At 32.6% G+C, this 21,863-nt stretch overlaps 1 protein-coding gene across 49 annotated transcripts in view; it reads right to left on the reverse strand.

Annotated features, from left to right (window-relative positions):
• Window positions 1-21,863, reverse strand: part of RIMS1 (regulating synaptic membrane exocytosis 1) — a 490,270-nt gene that overhangs the window by 160,002 nt on the left and 308,405 nt on the right. For all 49 annotated transcript variants that reach the window (XM_032409516.1, XM_032409510.1, XM_032409506.1 and 46 more), the window contains exons 7-10: window positions 9,411-9,478; window positions 8,765-8,875; window positions 6,259-6,358; window positions 2,093-2,216 (exon numbers count right to left, since the gene is read on the reverse strand). In XM_032409516.1, coding sequence (XP_032265407.1) covers window positions 2,093-2,216; window positions 6,259-6,358; window positions 8,765-8,875; window positions 9,411-9,478 — 403 coding nt within the window. The remainder of the gene's footprint in view (window positions 1-2,092; window positions 2,217-6,258; window positions 6,359-8,764; window positions 8,876-9,410; window positions 9,479-21,863) is intronic.

A 21,863-nucleotide genomic window follows, 5' to 3' on the forward strand; every position in this document is an offset into this window, starting at 1 on the left:
AGAAACCAACTATTTATCTCCTGTTACCTTCTTCTAAATTTATCTAGGCAAATAAAAGTAGATTTTTAGAAAACCTAGAAGCAATAATTTTTTAGATAGTACAACTTTGAAAATCAGCCTCAAAGTCAATTATGGAAATTAGAATTTGGAACTCTAAAACCAGGCACAAGCTTTGGATTTTATGTGTCTGGGAAAGAAAGATGGAGAAGTTGTAAAAAAAATTTTTAAGGTGACTTTGAATCAAAATATATTAATGTTAATTGCTTCAGTAATATTTTTAGGCATAAATTTCCACGTTTATAAACAAGTCTTCTTAATTAGTTCTACTCATTCCACTCACAAGTAAGGTGATAGAATAGATCTGACACCAACTATAAGCATAAATACCAAGAATATTATATTTGGTAGGTTGGTAAAATTGGTCAATACCTCAAGATGGCTTATATTTCTTAGACCATACTGATCAAAGTGCATATAAGTTATATTTGGAATGATTCATGGAATTACTATACCACTAAACTATGAATACATATTGCTTTCTGCTTTAAATGAGCCATAGAACTACATTAAACATAATATTAAATATAGCTAGAATTATTCTTCTAGGATTCTAATAATTTCTCTATTAACTGGCAAGTTGATGCCAGATTTGATTTTTATTTAAATATAATCTTCCCATTCCATATTTCTTTGAATTCCATAATCCATGAGAATTTAGGGTTTGTCTATGCGGATTATTACTTTTTAAATTATTTTCATACAGAAGTAAAAATAATGAAAATGTTATTCCAGTCCACTTTAATTGTCTGTTAGTTTTTTTTAAAGTTACCATAAATCAATATTTTAGCTGATTACTTTTAAACCTCTACATATCTGAAAGTATTTGGCAATGTGTACAATGCTTGATTTTAATTTTTTTTATACTTTTGATTCATTTTCCAATTTACTTACCTCTTTTCCAGTCTCATATTTACCTCAGCACTAGAACACATGTCATGTAAAACTAGCATGAATTATATAGTGTTGCTATTTTAAAAAAATCTGCATGGAAATGTACAATACTTTTGCAAATGTCTTCAATGTTTACTCTTAATAATCACCACTTAAAATTGTTTATAATCTTGCTTTTATTTTAGAGTTTATATATATTAATATTATTCTTTGAAATATATGATAATACATTTTCAGCCCTTTGAAAATCAGGATAATTATATTTTCTTGTATGTTTTGCATTGACAGATACACATGAGGACAACAAAAATTTAAGGCTACTATTTTTTCAACATAAAAAGTCTTGAACTAATGGCTCTATAATATTTTAGAGAATAGGGGATAAAAAGGGAATTATTTCCAAAAATATATTTAAATATCAAGCCAACTATAATGAGACAATTTAAAATGTCTTCCAAAAATGACAGACTGGCAAAAAGAATATTTGGACTTTGTGTATTAGTCAGCAAAAGCTAACGATGTGGGGAACTCTATGCACAGGTATAAAAAATATCCCACTGGCTGTAGATTATTAAATTATGCTAAAAATTGAAGTTTAAAAAATATTATACCAATTATTATGACCAGCTATAAAGTTGAAATATTTCACACTTGCTTGATTTTAAATGAAAGTTGGCACTACCCATTGGTAAAAATATAGAAAAAATATTCCATTCTTAGTAAAATAATAAAAAGTTCATGTAGACATGAAACAATTACTATTTTAAATGTCATAAAAAAACACCTTTGTTAGTGACTCCCTTTAAAGAAATACTACTCGTTAAATTAGAATTACTAAAAGTAAATAGTTCTGTCATTAAAAGAAAATATTTTTAGTTTATATTTCACGTCTGAAAAATACATATCAATATTTTTTGATATTACAAGTGTTAAACTGTGGAGCTTCTAAAATGTAGTGAAGAAAATTCAGTATTCAAGTTTAAAAAATGAAGAAATTTAAAAAAATCTAAAATGTATGCCCATATTTGAAGAAAAAACTATCCATGTTAACATGTACTGTATGAATGTATAAACTTCTTTTTAAAACCCTGCTAATACATGTAATTTACTAAACTTAAGAAGTAAGTTTTTTTAGCCTTACCCAATAGGCCTTGAAACAATAATTTCAACTTGAGGTTCTGATTTTGATTCTAAAATAATGTTGTAAACTTCTTCATTTGTAGCTCCCGGCAGGGGTTTACCATTCCATTCTAGAACTTCATCCCCTTGAATTTAAAAAAAAGGGTATTTTTTTACCTTATATATTCTGTTTGTTTTTCTTATCTTTTCTCTTTTTTAACAAAGAAATGCAAAACATATACAAATAGTTTAATTGTCTAGGCCCTGCTCTCAAAAGCAAATTAACTGACATATAATGTCAGCTCAATGGTTCTTCTATCTAAACACTTTTTTTTCTTTTCTTTCTTTCCTTTTTTTTTTTTCTTTTTCTTTCCCCCATAGAATATTACTGGTCACAGGAAACAGTACAATACAAAACTACCTTTATCTTTTGAAATATACCAGAAATAATATAAAAAATAATCTCATGCTATGGGATGGAATTAGCACAGCCTATTTGGAAACATTAAAAAATAATAATTAGCAGCATGTCCTCCATATAATAAATGCAGGCGGCTCTGTATGTGAAAGATCCTTATTGAACTCTGCATAAATCCTGCTTTGTTTTTGGTTGAAATAGCAATTAACATTTATTAGCATGAATTTTCCAATTATAAGTCATGCTTCATTGTCTTCACCAAACACACAACAGAATAAAAATGCATGAAAGGATTTGAGTTCATACCCATAGGGCAACGCAGGTAGCTATGGCAAAGTTACGAAGCAAGCAGATGTAGAACCGTTGCATGACAGTTAAGCCACTTCCAGATGTTCATAACACACACATTCTATACATAATATATATTGTGAGCATTAAAGTAAAATTAGGAAATATTTTTATAATAAAAAATTAATAGAGTACTCATTAATTTGTTAAATATTCTAAGATTAATCAAGGAGAGTAATATGATGTTAAAATACATGAGCTAATACCTATTGTTGATATTTTAACTGGATATTTTACCATAGATCATTTGGGAAAAATTATTTTTCATGAATATTTAGAGCAGTTTTAGATCCCAAATGGTTCTCTGCACAGTACCCTTCAATTCACAATGGTAGGCTCTGCTGAAATATCCCAACCTCAAGGATACTTTGAGGTGTCTTAATTTATTTTGTTTCTGCTCATTTTGTTATTCTCAGTGCCTGTAACATTTTAGTAGCTAAGTAAATATATGTTGAACTGATGAATCAGTATGACCATTATACATATGAAAGCTAATTGTAAGCATGAAATCTTTGTTTTTTACGTAGGTCTGCAAAAGGAAGTAGAAAAAAGTTGTTTTGCTAGAACTATTATAAAGTATTTTTTCCCAAATGTTGGCTTACTCAAAAATAAAAAATAAATATTTGAAAAGCATATGATGCTGCTTTGGTTTGTAAGAGCATGGTTAGTATCAACAGTTAAATGACTTCTAAAAGTTTGACCTAAGAAGTTACCCAGCAAGGTTTTTTAAATAGGCAATGAATGTATTTCGCTGTTAAAAAAGGAAATAAAATATAATTATAAATTTAAAATATATTCAGTCTTTTAAATGTGTTTGACCAAGAAAAGAAATGAAGTTTACATCATGTGAGTATATATATATATGTATGTGTGTATACGAAAAAATATTTTCTGAAACAATACTTACCCTGATATCTCTTACTCTATCATGTTCTAGTTCATTTTTTTAAAATGGATACAAACCATTAAATTAATGTAACTACCCAGTAATGAGTTGCAGTCAACATTTTGCAAAAGTTCTGAATTATAAAATTCTCTTTATAGACAGCAACCTGAAAGCATAACTTTTAATACCATATTAACTTAATACATGTGTTTATTTACAAATCAATACCTCCTAAACTAGAAGGTGGTTTTTTTTAACAATATTTATTTTTATGTGGATAATCTCTTCAGGCAGGGATGTAGATTATGATGATGCAAAGATGAAAAGGAGATTTCCTCTGTCCTTACATTTGGTGGGGGAGAAATAGAGGAATGACTGTCTTTACTAAAGTGCTATATGCAATGATAGGAGTTCATCTGAGGAACAGAAGTACAGCCAGGTAAGTGCTAGGGAGAGAGTAATTAGTTACTGTTCCAGGTGAGACATCAGGAAACACTTTAGAATTAAGGCAACTGTAGATGTGTTTTGAAGGATGGAAAGGACTTCAACACGCAGAGCAGAGAGCAGAGAGCAGAGAAGCAAACAGGTAGACAAGAGGCATGGACCAGGTCTTAGAGATGGACAGCTTGCCAGCGACCTGTAGGCAGACTGCCATGGCAGAAGGTAAGGTGAATGGTAATGGAAGTGGCTGGAACAGTTAGCAGAGGACAGAGCTACAGAGCTTTGATGTAAGCAGATGATGATGGGGAGACAGGGAGGGGCTTTAATAAGGAGCATGTCAGTGTCAGCTTTGTGTTTTTGATAATTAAGCCAAGTAGTGGCACAATGCATGGACTTAAGGGGAAGAAGCAGTAGAGAAAGTTATGGCAAGATTAAAGCAACAGTGCAAATGCTGGACAAAGGTCACGCTAGTAAACACAGCACTGTACAGGCCAATGATGCTTATATGCAAACAGAAGGAAGATCATCCCTAAATTATAATGTATATCAAACAGAATATATGATCAAATTTATTAAAATACTTTTTTCAAATGCATCAATTGCTTGAAGTGAAAAGTCCAGTTGTATGTTTTATACTTATTTAAGCTGAGCTTTTAAGATTTTAGATTTAAGTTTCTCAGGCTCTAGGCACATTAAGGGTGATAAATAAGTGAAATTTATCGCTAACGGTTATTTATACAGAAAAACCCCTTCACGGACTCTCTTACATAATCTTGTATTAAAATACAAAGACAAAATCAAAAGCCATTATGTTTATAAACTGATCTGCAAATTCAGATTCCTATAGTTACATTAGAGCATTACATGATTCAAGGGATTCTTATATTTTTTTTTAAGGGATTCACAAACTTTCTAAGACTGATTTTTTAGTCTTTGAACAAGCAAAGACTCAGTTTATTGACACAGTCACTTCTGATTGAGTTATTTTCTTATAACTAGTCCCTGATAGTAAACAACAGTGTACTGTACCCCTATACATTTTCAAAGCTGTATGTATTACAGATGGAGAAAAATCTCTGATTTGGATTTTCTCCCTATACAACACCTGCGTAGGAAGTCTCTATCAAAGAAAAAACCTAAATGATTTTGAACTGATACCCTGGTAGTCAATTACAACAAAAATGTCTTTAACAGTTATAGAACACTTTTCTAAAAGTCTCAGTAATTACAATCTTAAGGTTTAAAAACTGAAAACAGCCTAGAAATATTCTCTTTCTATGCGCTATGGGTTATTAATCCTCAATTCTACAGTCCAGCTTTCTCTGTTTTCATTGTAATTGTCTTTCAAATGCATAAGCAGATACTCCAACCAAAAGATTTCTACTAAACTGTGAAGTAAACCAGAAAAAATACGTTAATATGATTTTAACTAAAATGAAGAGTAAACAATTTAACAAGAATAGATTTTAAAGTATGTCGCTACTGAATATGGTATATCTGAACATATTAAATGATTTTATTGTATCATGTTAAGGTTACAGAGCAACATTAGGTAAATTTCCAAATACCAAGAAGTAGCACATCTGCATGAGTACAATACATGCCACAATTAAATTAACAAATATTTTATTACATCATCTGTGTAAGAAATGTGATTATGGTTGTATTTTACTAAAAACTACTACTGATAAGTGTTTTGGGACCATTGTGAAAAACTTTAGTAATTATAACACCTTAAAATATAAAGAAGTATAACTAAAGAATTAGTGATATTATTTTTTCTATGAGACTAAATTGTTTTGGATTTTTGTAGCAACATTATGAAGCCATCTACATAAACTAGGAATCCTGCAGCATTTGTATCTATTTATTTTTACACAAATAAAAAAAGATTCCTAAACTTACTCTCTCTAAACCGCTACTGATGTATCATTGCCTATTATTGCAATCAGTAAATACCCACACCAGGGAAAAGTCTTTATTCATGCACTAAAATTAGTTAATTTAACTGACTTATATATAACTTACCCCAAATTGAAAACCACCAATTCATGCAAAGAGTACACACTGTTTAAATGTTAAAAAGAAACTTTACCTGCTCTTAAGTGTCCAACTACATCTGCAAGGCTACCCTTCTTTACTTTGGTGATGAAGGCACCAAGGCGTCCTAAGTCAGTCATTTTCCCTCCAACAACCTGGATAATAATAAATTTATAAGTTCCCAAGACTCATATCAAAACATAAGTTTATTACTTTGAGGAATTACTCCTACAATCTTTTACAATGTATTTAGGATTGAGTGTAGGTATATTAATAAACTGAAATATATATATATATTTTTAAAGATTTTATTTATTTTTTGACAGAGAGAGACACAGCGAGAGAGGGAACACAAGCAGGGGGAGTGGGAGAGGGAGAAGCAGGCTTCCCGCCGAGCAGGGAGCCCGATGCGGGGCTCGATCCCAGGACCCCGGGATAACGACCTGAGCCGAAGGCAGACGCTTAATGACTGAGCCACCCAGGCGCCCCCTGAAATATATTTTTGACTAAATGAGGAGCAGTATGTTGTTGTTGTTGTTGTTGCTTTTAGTAGGCCCCCAACACAGGGCTTGAACTCACGATCCTGAGATCAAGACCTGAACTTAGATCAAGAGTCAGACATTTGGGGCACCTGGGTGGCTCAGTTGGTTAAGCGGCTGCCTTGGGCTCAGATTGGGATCCCGGGGTCCTGGGATGGATCCTGGGATGGGTCTTGGGATGGGTCCTGGGATCAAGCTGTGGCAGGCTCCCTGCTCAGCGGGAGTCTACTTCTCCCTCTGCCCCTGCCCCTGCCTCTGCCCCTCCCCCTGTTCTTCCTCTCTCTCTCAAATAAATAAAAAAAAATCTTAAAAACAAAAAAACCAAAAAGCGAAAATAGTCAGACACTTAACCAACTGAGCTGCCCAGGCACCCCATGGAATGGCAGTGTAGTTTTTTTTTTTTTAATTTTATTTTATTATGTTATGTTAGTCACCATATATTACATTATTAGTTTTTGATGTAGTGTTCCATGATTTATTGTTTGTGTATAACACCCAGTGCTTCCATTCAATACGTGCCCTCCTTAATACCCATCACCAGGCTAACCCATCCCCCCACCCCCCTCCAGCAGTGTAGTTTTAAAAAGAAAACATCTCATTATATTTGAGATGACCATGTGTCCTAACGAAGTTCATGTACTGATTACTTATACTGACCTAACAATGCAGGGGGACCATGAGTAATGTATATCCTTACAAAACAAGTGCTAGGTCTTCCCTACTTCCCTACAGAAGTGTGTGACACAGTTTACATTAGGTTTCATTTTTCTTTATCCTCAAAATTCATACCTACCATTTGAATTATAGTTCTATATGCACATAATGCCCCATTGTTACATCAGTTATCTCTTGTGTATAACTTTAGTAGAATATAAGTCTAAGACATAAAGACTGTGGATTCAGACCAAGAATAGGCTACTTTGGGGAAGCAATTTATTATGGTACAATGAGTAATAGTCTAAGTTTATCCTTGCCACTGATCATCTGAATGATTTCATCTGAAAAATATATGTATTTTAATCTAACTCTTGAAGTGTGAGTTATATTACTGAATATTTAACACTTTTACCTGGTTTTTCCATTGTAACTAAAATTAAATACATCTGAAAGTTTCTAAGTTTAATTTCTCCCAATGCAGGTGCTTAGTATGTATAATTAAAAGTACAAGGCATATTCTCAAAGCTTGAAGTTGATCCACAATTCTTTAGGACATGCCCATTAGTGGAGGTGATCAGAATTATCTCATAGCAAGAGAAATTAATGGCAATAACCAATAAGGTGATATTATTAAGTGCATTAACTGAAGAGAGGTTTTAGTGGGATTAACAGTCAATGGTTTTGAAGAGGTCAAACTATCACACAAATATAATACAATATCTTGGTAAATAGTTTTAAAGCCCATCTTTGGATGCTTCTCTAAGTTTCTGAAAGCAAATAAAACCATGTGATTTAACACACACATGCACACACAATAAAACAAAATGTGTATGTATATTTTTTCCTATAATAAAACATAAGCTTTTGCAATTAATTAGTTTTTCATTATATCTGTTGGAAGTCAGTTAATATTTTTAAAAGATACATTTTACTCTTTTGGTATTACCATAAGTTCTATTGTACTTAGGAAACAATCTCTTTAATGATGTTTTATGTTGCTTGTCAAGATACAATAAAATTATGCAGTTCACATTATCTAATTTTACTACCATACATTAAAACTTTTAAATGTAAAAATCATCCTTGAACTTTATACTCAGATAAAAATTCTTTATTTTCCTCTTTTTTATGGCAGTTTCCTAACACACCTGTATGCCATATTAATAAAATGATTTTAAAATATTAACCCAGATAAAAACACTAGATCTACCATAAGATATCAATATATTAACAAGATATATTCACTAGGAGGACTTTATTTCAGAGAAGAAAGGAAGATATTTCAAAATCATTGTCAGAAACTTTGTTGAATGCAACCCATACTGTAATCCAGCCTTAAGAAACACTTTAAACCAGCATACTTACTTTCAGACCCAGTAATGCACCTGATTCTTTGGGCATGGTTGTTCTCTTGTTAAGAATAACACGTCCAATTAATCGGTCCCCCTCTTTAGATGGTTGCCACGTTACAGGATGCTATTAGAACATGAATAAAGTTAAAAAAAGATGTTTTCTTTCCTATAAACACATAGTTATTGGTTGTAGCATGATGTGATTTCCTCAGTTAAAGACACTCTAGAGGGGATTCTTTATTCTGGTGGGTTCTACCCTAGGCTTACAACAATTTGCATCGACAGCTACATTTTATTTGTAGTAGACTCTTAAACTAAATAGTTCTAAAAGTAGTCAGCAACTAAGAAAATCTCTAAAAAATTGTTCTGAAATAAATTGAAATTTAAACTATATCTGCTTATATAAAGAAAATTGATTCTGTATTTTGAGTTGTTAATGTTGATATCATTAACCAAATAATATCATTTATATGTAGTCATCATTTAATAAGTGCTTTTTACTTCTCTTCTAAATTGCACTGCCTTAAATGAAATGAGTATCTCTCTTAAAATGTATAATGAAATCGAATAAGATTGCCATCTATCACATATCAAACATAGGACAATGAACAGCACATATCGTCCCTAAGCTCCAAACTTTCACTTCCCAGAAAGCTTACCGAACTAATAGGCGATGTTTCCCGGCTATGCCACGTGGCAGGATCCAACCAGTAATAATCCAAATCACCTGCACCACAGGAAAAAAACGAAAAGTGCAATGATTTAAAGTGGAGAATACATCATTTTAAGTATGACTTCTTCAGTCTATAAAGTAAAGGGTTATGAATATCATAATCTTGAGTGTGTACATCCCAGAATGATACACCCTTGTATTGCAAATGCTGTGACCTGAATCCTTGGAATGAATGTGTGTTACAAATGCACTTAATACTACATACTACTTTTTATTCTCATAAATCAGTCTAGAAACACACATAAAAAGTACTGAAAGAACTGGATTAACCCACTCCACCTTCCCTCAAAAAACTAACCATACCAAGCCACAGCCTGCCATCTAGTGATACTCGCAAAAATTGTATTCATTGAACTGAAATAAATATTAAAACTTAAGTGTCTCTCTTTCTCCTCTTCTATATCTGTATCTATCTATCTATCATCTATCATCTATCTATATATGATATATGATATATAACTATATCATAGCCTTTCAGAATCAATCTCTGGTCTCTATCCTCTTCCCTCATCAGCTGACAATAGGGCATACATTTTAGCACACAGTGCTGAATAAATTAAGTATCAAGAATAACTCTGAGCGGGGCGCCTGGGTGGTTCAGTCGGTTAGGCGTCTGCCTTCGGCTCAGGTCATGATCCCAGAGTCCTGGGATCGAGCCCCGCATCGGGTTCCCTGCTCCACGGGAAGCCTGCTTCTCCCTCTCCCACTCCCCCTGCTTGTGTTCCCTCTCTCACTGTGTCTCTCTCTGTCAAAAAATAAAATCTTGAAAAAAAAAAAAACTCTGAGCAATAGTACAATACAACGAACAAAAAATTTAATTTTACTAAAGCCATAAAAAAGACTTTAAAAAACTTTAAAAATCCTAATTTTGTAAGCATGAATTTATGAACCTTTAATTTTGATTTTTTTGGCTTAAAAATAAAATACTAAAGAAAGCACCTGAGAAAAAAAGAAAAAAATTAATGGAAAGCAGTAGTGCTTTTAGTATTTGCATAGCAGAAAGGCCAGCATGGGTGAACGTGAGAATAAATGACCTTTTACATTTTAAATATTAGATTAGATCAATGAAAATTTTTCTCCTGATGGATCTTGAAAGAGAAAAATATTAAGAAAGTGAGTCAAGCATGCCAACTAACTGTAAGCTATCTAGCTGAGTGTTGGAAAAATGCATTTGGCTGGTATCTGTGAAGGTCGTAAGCAAAGAATTGTATGTAGAATACAGGCATGGCCGATTCAGGCACCATAAAAGAAATGTGATAGGAAATGTAAAAATGTTTAAAATCTGTACTCATAAAAAATCCATACACCTAAGTTTCTTAGTAGTTGCTTCCCTTTTAAATAATATCTTAGAAAAGCTGAAGGAAAATGTTATATATAGTGCAATAAATACTAAAATGTTCTTCAAATATGTCATGTACATGATAGTATATTCTGGGAAGGGATGAATGTGAGAAACTGCATTAGCAGAAACTATATTCTGTTTCTGTTTCAGACAGAGTCCATATCTCTTTCAAAATCACATACTTTAAAATGTATAGATGGCTTGGTGCCAAAGATTATAGATTTCTACTCTTCTTCTGGGCCACCTCAGTTAATGGAATATAAGGAAAGTTGTAAAAGGACAGTTTTTTTCCCCCTTTATTTTTACTGTTTGTAAAACTTCATGTATTTTTTTTTTTTTTTAAAGATTTTATTTATTTATTTGACAGAGAGAGACACAGTGAGAGAGGGAACACAAGCAGAGGGAGTGGGAGAGGGAGAAGCAGGCTTCCCGCTGAGCAGGGAGCCCGATGCGGGGCTCGATCCCAGGACTCTGGGATCATGACCTGAGCCGAAGGCAGGCGCTTAACGACTGAGCCACTCAGGCGCCCCAAAACTTCATGTATTTTTTATTAATTTTTTTCTTTGACTAGAGCTGACAGGCAATGTTAACATTAGTTTTACACATACAACATAGTGATTCAACATCTCTATATGTTATGCTGTGCTCACCACAAGTGTAGCTGCCATTGGTCACCATACAACACTATTATAATATTATTGATTATATTCCCTATGAGTACCTCTAATACCCATGACTTATTCATTCCATAACTGGAAGCCTGTATCTCCCACTCTGCTTCACTCATTTTGCCCATCCCCTGCCCACATACCTATTTTTAAAGTTGCTTTGTCCTTAGTATTATGACACCGCTCCTCTTGAAAGAAAAACTATGTATCATAAAATAAAATTGTAAGTACTTTTAAGTAGTAACTACAAATATCTTTCAAAAGATTATAACAATTCATAAAGCTTTTTCCCTAAAATTTCATATATGTAGGAGTAAGAAAGTCTGATGACTTCTTAAATGCTGACTCATTCTGAAATACTGTGACAAATTCACAGAATCGCTGGGATTTGTGGGGCTTAAAGAAGAAAATTAGTCATGAAGTTGAAAGCTGAGCTGCTCTGAAAAGTCTGAGTTAAAAAAATGACAAAATCCATCCCATTTTAAAGACTTCAAGGGAAGTATTTTGTATTCTTCAGTAACTTAGATCTTAAAAACTATACTTCTTGTTGGGATCATTCTCTGGCTCATGCACCAATTCCTTGTACGGTGAGGTTCAACCCTGTGTTTCACTCTCCTTGTCCTAAGTAAATCTGGTTATACATATCTGATGAATATTCCCTGTGCCAAAAGTGCTCTTTATATACAAAGGACCAAAAGCTGATGTTTCTGGTACATTTTGGTGATGATACTGAGCACGCTTTATTATAAAAACAATGCCTTCAAGTAATGGTATCCTACCATCTATAAGCCTTGTATAATAATAATCTTAAATGGAGAGTCTAATTTAATTGGTTTAAGAGGGGATAATTTTGGTCATACACAGTATTGTTGATATCTACTAGAAATTGCTACTAAATGTAAATTAAGAGGGCATTCAATATTTTAGTATACAATTACATTTGTGTATATTTTAGTATACAATTACACTTCCTTCTCATTCTGAACAGTTTCTAACAGTTTTCTTACCACAAATTTCATTATCACCCATTAAAATATAACATTTTTGCTTAAAGACTTAGGAAAAATAAATTCTAAAATATAAATATGTAGCTTTAAATTTATTTTTCTTCTTTCCACATAATTACTAAATTTTAAAGATATTATTGACTTTTTAAGCACTGTAATTTGTCTTTATAAGTCACATTTCTCTATAATTAATGGACTAAGCAACACTCAATAAAACTTTCTCCTAAAATATTCAGAATCTAGTATTTCATTAATATAAATCATTTTCCTTTTATTATTTTTCTAACAGGTCATTAAAGAGATTGATTTCCAAGTAGCATGGCTACAAAATGATAAATTCAGGGTATTTTCTTATGGACTTAATATAAAACCATTTTGGTTCTAATATTCAGTATAACTATATAAAAGGAACAAATTTACTATTATTATTAATTTAGATCCAGGGAATATATCAGATGCTTGAGTCTACTGAAATGGCTCAAGTTCATAAACAGCCAAAGTTCAATGAAGTATTATAATTTTGAGTATTTTTTTTGTTAAGACTTTAAAAACAGACATTTATCCTATCCCTTATGAAAAAGTAGTTAATTAAACCTAATGAATAAGCACACAACTTTCACTGTATGAATAAAAGTCAGCTAAAGGACTCCTGGGCCTTCTGTAAAGAAAACTAGCTTTTCCTAACCCAGGCCATTATAATTAGAGAATGTAACAATGTGTAAACATGCATTCTATGATTTAAAATTTTCTATCTTGTGATATTTAATGTCAAAGCACAATGGATTCCAATAAGACCAAAGTCATTTGAACAAAAATGCTTTCTAAATCATACAGATGCATGACTGCGCATGAATATATTAAAACTGTAAAGAGAAAAACATAATTCTGATTTCACACAATAAATATCTAACAATTTACATGATAATTACACTTGACCAAGTGGAATGTGTATCTAATGTGTAGGTAGTAAAGGAAAGATTATCTACACCAAAGCATTTAAGTATTAGACAATTTGGACTTCTTTTCCATTTGCAGAAGAAATATACAGCATATTTTTTACCTCATTATAATGAATGGTGATAAAAGATGGGACTGAAACTGATTCCAAGATTGACTCACAGATAACTGTGCTACTTGTCATCTCAAAGAAAATTATTCTTCTTATATAGTGCAGATTGTTGGTATCCAAAGAAATTATAAAATTCATAGACCAAAAATCAGTAGAATCATCTTTACCAGATATTTCCTATACCTCTTAAACTGTTTCCCTCTTTTATTTGTTTATCCTCTATAGTAGGAGGTATGTTGGGACTAATTAAAATTAAATAAGTGTTCATATACTTTATTATAACATAGCACATAGACAAAATACTTGGTAAAAATATGTTTTTTGAATAGACATTCATGTTGAATAGACATGCAGTGTGCACACTAAAACCAACTCAAGTTCTAAGAATGAGTTTTTAATTTGAGACAAGGTAGGGTATTTTTTATACTGAGTACCATGGTCAACACACATGAGTTAATAAGTATTGCTTTGGTTATAATGTGATAAAAACTTTATACATTTTAACTCATTTTAATATTTAACGAGGGCCTTCTTTTCATAGATAGGAATTAAAATCCAAAGTCTAAGAACTGAGAAAAGAAATCTTAACTTCTGATTAATATAATGAAAATACCATTTTGAAATAACTATTTCAGATAGTCCCATGCCTACAAAACTCAAGTGTCTGCTCCCACCCCTAAATTAAAAATTATAGGGGAGCTAACTTTGAAATATATAAGCCATAATTTGCTATACAGTACAGCAAAGTCACAGAAAGCCCAATTTTACTTAAGTTAAATTAGCAATCAGGGATAAGAAACAAATATTATTTAATAGGTCTTAGAATCCAGGCATTAAAATAAAATGGGAAGATATACTTGCTAAATTTAATCATGAATCATATAATCAGTGAAACATTAAAGCCTATAAATAAATATAAATACTATGTGTATGCAAAATCAATAGATTATCATTCACTACTGAATTACTATCAGTCTACGTCCCTAGAATAGTAAAAACATTGTTCCTCAACCACTTTTTGGTAATTTCATTCAATATACACACTAATGCTCACTCCACAATTTGACAGCAAATGCTGCATAATCAAGGAATTTGTGTCCCTTGAGGCAAGCTAGAGGCATCTCCAAACCACTGGTCTTCAGCAAGAACCTCTTCAAAAATTATAAGTGATATAAATTCTAAATTCTGGTTTTGACCCAGGACACACACACACACACACGCGCGCACACACACACACACACACACACACACGGTGCCATTTGCTGGAAGAATTATATTATATCCAGCCTGTACGGATTCACTAGAGTAGCTGTTCTCTAAATGCTTGTTGGAAACTTCACTTTCAAAATTCCCCTTTGTTAGCAATGTGCTCTGTTTCTATGAGAGAACCATCAATACCACTGTCTCTCGGGTATATAAGTCTGATGGCTCAAGTAAATGCATCCACTATGATGCATATTACGCATAACATATTAAGTTAATGAGGTGCCAAAGACATTTGTATTCAGAAACCGTTTATACTCAGTAGAACCTCCATAGTTGAACTACCTCCAAAGAAAGGTGATATTTGTGTAAGGGCTTGTGGTGCCATCTCTGTTGAATACGGCTAGGGCATGGAACAGAGGCTTGGTAGCTGATCGAGAATTTCATGAACATATTTGGTGGAGCTGGTACTTTTCTGGATATTATGTGTCTTTTTTGGTGAATTTGAGCGCTAATGGAACACCAACTCTATGACCACACAATTCTACAAAGCAGTGATGTGGAACTCAGAATCGACACTTCTGACTGAACTCTGAGCTCAGGCTTTCCGATAATCCCTCGACTTCAGAGGTAACTCCTATAGTATTCCATTGCTCTTGTAAGGGTAGTGTGAGATAAAGCACATGAAACTGCTTTACAAACTATAGAGTACCACAGAAATGCAAGTTGTCATTACAGTGTAAAAATATATACTAAAAAGTATTTCCAGTAATAACACTGATAAACACCTCTGTCAATTTTAATGCCAGGAAAAAATTAAGAAACTGCCCCCACAGTTTACTTATTTGAAAACTTGAATAATCAGTGAACCTCATTGTATTTTAATCCGCCTATTAACAGTGTTATGTCTTATCTGAAACTAATAATTATGTTTTTTCTTATAAAACATAAAAACCAACTTTTGTATAAAAAGAGCATTTTACTTGACATTAGAGATTTGTGATTCTATTCCTAACTCTGCCACATTCTTGATAATATCCCTTCATCTCTATAAACCTTGTCCTCCTCTATAAAATGGGGATAATGCCACTTTCTTGCAAAAGTTTCATGAGGATTAAATGAGATATGCCAGCTTTGTAAATTATAAAGGACTTCAGAAATAGATTTTATCATATAACTACACAACTGAAATTAGGAATATGAAATCATAGATGTTAGAGATCACATTTATAGTTAATTAGCTATCAGAACTAAAATATACATTGTATCAGTAATCTCTGCAAAGTATGCTCTGAAATAGGTTTAGAAAAATGTTAAAGACACTTTGTTTACAGAAATTATTAATTGGCTTGGTGTAAAACCGATGCTCAAGTGTTCAGAATGAATGAATATTTCTTTAATCCCAATTGCTACAGGATGAGGAAAAGGGCCATCATATATAGAAAAAGTAACATACATCTTCCTGTTAATTTCCATAAAGCCAAGGGGAGCCTAAGGTATTAAGAAAATGGTTGTTTTTATAGTATAGTCAGGTGATATATATTAAATATACAGATTAACCCTTAATTAAAAATATCTGGACTGTGAAGTAATTAATTTGATCAGAATGCACAATGTAACCCTAAATGTAAAAATAGGTATTTTGTCCTTTCTTCTTTATACGATCATGTTTTAATGTGGGGGAATAAAACACACATCTATCAGCAAAATATTTGTGACTGGATTACTCTGTATCACAAAACAAGTAGCCTATCATATCCTTTCATCTTTTTTTCTGATGATGCAAGATATCCTTGAAAATGTTTCCTTGAAACCAGCTTGTATTATACCTTAAAAATTATTAGGTATAGACATTAGCTATGGAATACATTTTAATATTTATATCCTAATAGGTTATAAGCATCCTAACTTCTTAAGATTCCTTTTTTCAGTTTATATTCCTAGCCAAATCATAAATAATAAGAAAGATGGTCTTAAGAAAACAACTATGGGTTTATATATGTGTTAGAGTCACCCTGAATGATAGGGTTTTGGAAAAGCACAGAAAATTTTGTGGATTTGCTTTAAGTAAGCTAAAAGACATAAGGTAAAAAGCTATTTGAGATAGTTAACATTGGTCATCAGCTTAATTTTTCCTAGTTTTGAAAAGTATATAGATTTTTGAGACTATACGAAGCTTCAGAGTTCAGAAACACTTCCAAAACACCATGATGCGCGATTACATCTTTATTCTTTATCTCTGCACTGACCTGATGCTGCAGGCCTCAGAAGAAGTTGATTAATTAAAATTCCTGAAAGTTCTGAACAACAACGAAAAAACCACACACGCATACTCGCACACACACCTTTGTGCCTTAGAATAATAAGGATGTTCATGGTCTTCAGGAAATCTAAACCAGGCTGTATTTATTATCTATGTTAAATGACAGTAAAAATGTATCTAAAGAAAAGCCTAAGATGACAGGGCAAAAAGATGTCTACATATACTAGCTTAGAGAGGAATAAATTTCATGTGTAAATATGGTTTGAGGCCTAATGACCGACAAATTTCTTTCTCAGAATCTAAATACACAAGAGTAAAGTACCCTGGATAGCAAAGCATAAAATTAACAAACTTAGGGAAACTTTTTTTCTTTTTTCTAACACAATGACTCTACATAAATAAGAATTTTGGAAGTGCTGCACACAGGAGGGAAATATTTTACTGCAACTTTCCAACTGACCAGGCTTCCACATTGAGACTGAGTATTCCATTCACGTGGGAGAACAGGTTGTCACGTGCAAAGCCTCGGAATAACCAGCCAGGAAACCCTGTGGAAAAAATCGGGGTTTATACGTTTTCATTGTTTGGGGACTGGATGTTAACCACAGGTTTAAGAAACTGTCGTGCTGGGCAAGTTCACAGCAGAAACATTACAAGAAAGCACTCTAGATGTAAATATCTTAGATAAAGGAAAATGTTAGTCTTTATCCAGACCTCACACCCCGACAACACTAGCAAAACAATATTAATCTGCAATAATAATTCTGAATGTCATATCAACTTCTGCCTGCCTCTACATCCCAAAGACATGGAAATGAAAAAATACAGAGACTGATACATTATCACGGTTTCAGTGATATAAATAACAAGAATAATAGATGATGATAAAGATGAATTCCAAGGGCACACAGAACAAAATGGAAGTACTTATGAGGGACTGATACTGCATATCATTTAAAAATATGTAGTAAAGTTATAAAATAATAGGAAATAAATATACTCTAGCAAACATTTTTGGTAATACAAACAGATGTTTTAAGACCAGAGCTCAATCAAAGAAAGTTACTGTAAATTTTGGGTTCCCCCCCTTCTGTTTTATTTTGTTTTTTATTTGCTTGTTTTATTTTAGCTATTCAAGCAAACAATTTATAGATATATTAAAGGACTTTTTGGGTGCCTGGGTGGCTCAGTCGTTAAGCGTCTGCCTTTGGCTCAGGTCATGATCCCAGGGTCCTGGGATCGAGCCCCGCATCGCATCAGGCTCCCTGTTCAGTGGGAAGTCTGCTTCTCCCTCTCCCACTACCCCCCTGCTTGTGTTCTCTCTCTCTCTCTCTCTCTTTTGCTGTGTCTCTCTCTGTCAAATAAATAAATAAAATCTTAAAAAAAAAAAAGGACTTTTTTTTTAAGTTGGAAATTCCTGTACTGGCAGTGGGAAATTTTGATAACATTTTATGCCACAACATTGTTCTAGAGAAAAATGTGAAGTATCCATATCACAAACTTTCAAATTATAGCCACAGGAAACCAGGTTGCAAAATATTGCAAGGTCACTATCTAAATCTCTGTCACAGTGCCAAAGTGGTCAGAATGTATAAAGCTTTCAACTCTACTCAAACTCCATCTGATGGAAGATAAATCAGGCAAGAGAAAGCACAAAAGGAGGGAGCAATATTCACAATGCATTTAGATCACACATACACTTATTTTTATAAAGCAAGCTACGTTAAGGTTGGTCAAAGATTAGCCTACTGACTCAAGAAAGGACTTCTCTTCCAGAGTTCCTAAATATTTAAGGGCTGGATAAATGAGTCTAAAATTATGTTTCCAGTATAATAATTTCAAAATAGCTTCATCTTAGATAACATTTTCATAACAAAAACTGTTACTTTAAAAAATCAGAAGTCTCACTGGCCTTGACTTAAAGAGCCCAGTATGGTTTCTTGGCTGGGTCACAGGTGCTCTCATGAGAAGAATGGGATGGCCTTCTACTCAGGAATGTAAGGCAATCCCATGCCCAGTGTGCTGGCTGTTTAAATCCATGATTCCACAATTACCTAGCGGCAACGAACTACTCCCAAGGGCACCTCAGAGAGAATATATTTTGGAATACAACGTTTCTCAATATTTTTGAAATGTTTTATCTTAAAGCAATAGTATCTACAGAGGTCTCTGTAAGGGATATGCAGTAGTCAACTTAGATATTCAAAAATCTAACTCTGAATTAATCCAGAGCATCACACAACCATGCACCTGGCCTACATGACATTTCCATATAGTCCCTTTCCCCTCCCTGTCTCCACAGTTCTTTTCATATATTGTCTTTCAACATATGACTATATGGATCATGGTAATGATGTTATTCATATGGGTCATGCTCTGATGATGATTATCTTCTCTGTGAAACTATACAAAAGAAACCTATTTGGTATCAGTATCAGGAAAAATGAGTGTGCACTTAACTGGTTTATTTTCATGTTATGGAAGCTGAAGTTTTATAACTGATGGTACTTTTCTCAAAGCACGTGTGTTAGAATGTTCATGGTTAAATCTGCAGCCTAATTTTCTTCCCTTATTTTTCCTTACCAATCTTTTCTACATATTTTTAACTTATTTCATATGGCTATGTTTTTACGTTTTGGTAGGTACCTTAAGTCACTTTTGATATTAAGGTAGACTTTAAAGCAGGAATTAAAATAAAATTAAATGAATATGCACAAAACAATTTTAACATATTTATTATAACTGTTTTCATTAAAATATAGAATTTTCCATCCATCAATCTCAAAATACCTTTGATGCAATGAGAAACAACTAAAATGCAATTGATGTACAGGTGTTCGCTTATCCATAGCTTACAGCAGAATTCAGAAAACAGCAAGTTATCTCAGCAAATTATCTATTTGGAAATCTTGCCAGAGAATGAAAAGCAAGTGAAAAAGGGCTTCTAATTTAGCAATAAATAAATAACATCACAAATCTGAGCTCCTAGACTTTATTCTTCCAAAAACCCACTAGATCCTCACTAAGTTTACATTCACAATCCTGAGTTTTTCTGTTATTCAACTCTCCAGGACCACTGAAGACGCATTTTGTTGGTAAGGAAAGCACATTGACAGCAGTAAGAATTCACAAGGAAAGGGACAGGGAAATTCAAAAACAAACAAACTTAAATCAAACAAACTGGTTAAGGGTATACCTGCCCTCAACACTGTGATACTTGAGTAGTACTATGAACATAGCAGTACTAATGGGCAACATTACTGATGTTAAAACAATATCCATTCAGCAACAACCGAAAAAACTACTTTGTGGCTTATAAACTTTTAAGAAAACAGAATGAAATCTCCTTTTCAGCTTTCTTGGTTTATTTAAAACTAAAAATGATAGAGTAATATATAACACTGATGAAAAAGATTTTAATTAAAATAACATAAACAAATAGCATCAATAACAACCAGCTGGTTGGCAAATATTTGGCACATCGGAAAACTCAGTTATCAAGAATTAGGGACTTGAGGCTGAGTTTTCACCATTCCAAAATTAAATCAGTACTCATAAAAGCAACAAAAAACAGACATGCAGTAACTGTTTATCAAATACTGCTTTAGATTTATGATGTATTAAATTAAGGATTCAATGAATGATAAATAGTAATTCTTATTTTCTCCCTTTGAACATTCTATTTCTTGACATTTTGTAAATGCAGTACAAGAGTTAATTGTTCTTTGCAAAATATCCTACACATGGAGTGGCTGAAATATCTTCTAAATATTCTTAATAAAAATTAATGCCTTTTGAAAGTAAGAGCAAAGCAAACAAAACTCTTTTCTAGGGGATGGTAATGTAACTGAATTAAATTGTAAGATTAACAACTATTTGGTGAAAAAAACTGAAACTGAATACTGTTTATAACTGATATTTAAAATTTTTAGTGACATTAAATCTGTCAATTATTCTTTGAACTCTTTTATGAAAAAAGATTAAGTTGCTATTTCAACAATGTTAAGAATAATGATTTTTCATGTGTTCTCTAATGCAAATTTTATAAATCTATAACAAACCTTTCCTGATTAAGACATAGTGATTTCACTCACAAAGACAGTAAATATCTTTAAGTAATTTCTCCTAATAAATATGAGCACATTTAAGATTAATTGAATAACTCCAATGATTTTAACAATAACATAAGATCATTATACTGCACTTGATTTTGATATATACCAACCCAAATTTTAGTTAGAGTGTCTTACTGACCACAGCAAGAATGAGCTGGAAAAATGGATGAAACCCATGAGAAATATCAAATTATTAGTGTGATTATAATAGTTCCAATAGTAAGAAAAAATCAGTTTACCTTAATCTTTCCCAAAATATAAAGATTATTTTATTTTATTTGAATTCAATTTAGTTAACATATAGTGTATTATTAGTTTTAGGGGTAGAATTTAGTGATTCATCAGTTGCATATAACACCCAGTGCTCATTACCTCCTTAATGCCCATCACCAGATTATCCCATCCCCCACCCACCTCCCCTCCAGCAACCCTGTTTACTTCCCAGAGTTAAAGAGTCCCTTATGGTTTGCCTCCCTCTCTGTTTTTATTTTGTTTTATTTTTCCTTCCCTTCCACTATGTTCATCTGTTCTGTTTCTTAAATTCCAAATATGAGTGAAATCATACGGTATTTGTCTTTTTCTGACTGACTTATTTTGCTTAGCATAATACCCTCTAGTTCTATCCATATTGTTGCAAATAGCAAGATTTCATTCTTTTTGATGGCTGAAGGACATATTTATTTTATATATACTTTAACTCATTTAAAAATCA

Source organism: Phoca vitulina, unplaced genomic scaffold (assembly GCF_004348235.1).
Source record: "Phoca vitulina isolate PV1807 unplaced genomic scaffold, GSC_HSeal_1.0 scaffold11, whole genome shotgun sequence".
NCBI classification, from domain to species: domain Eukaryota; kingdom Metazoa; phylum Chordata; class Mammalia; order Carnivora; family Phocidae; genus Phoca; species Phoca vitulina.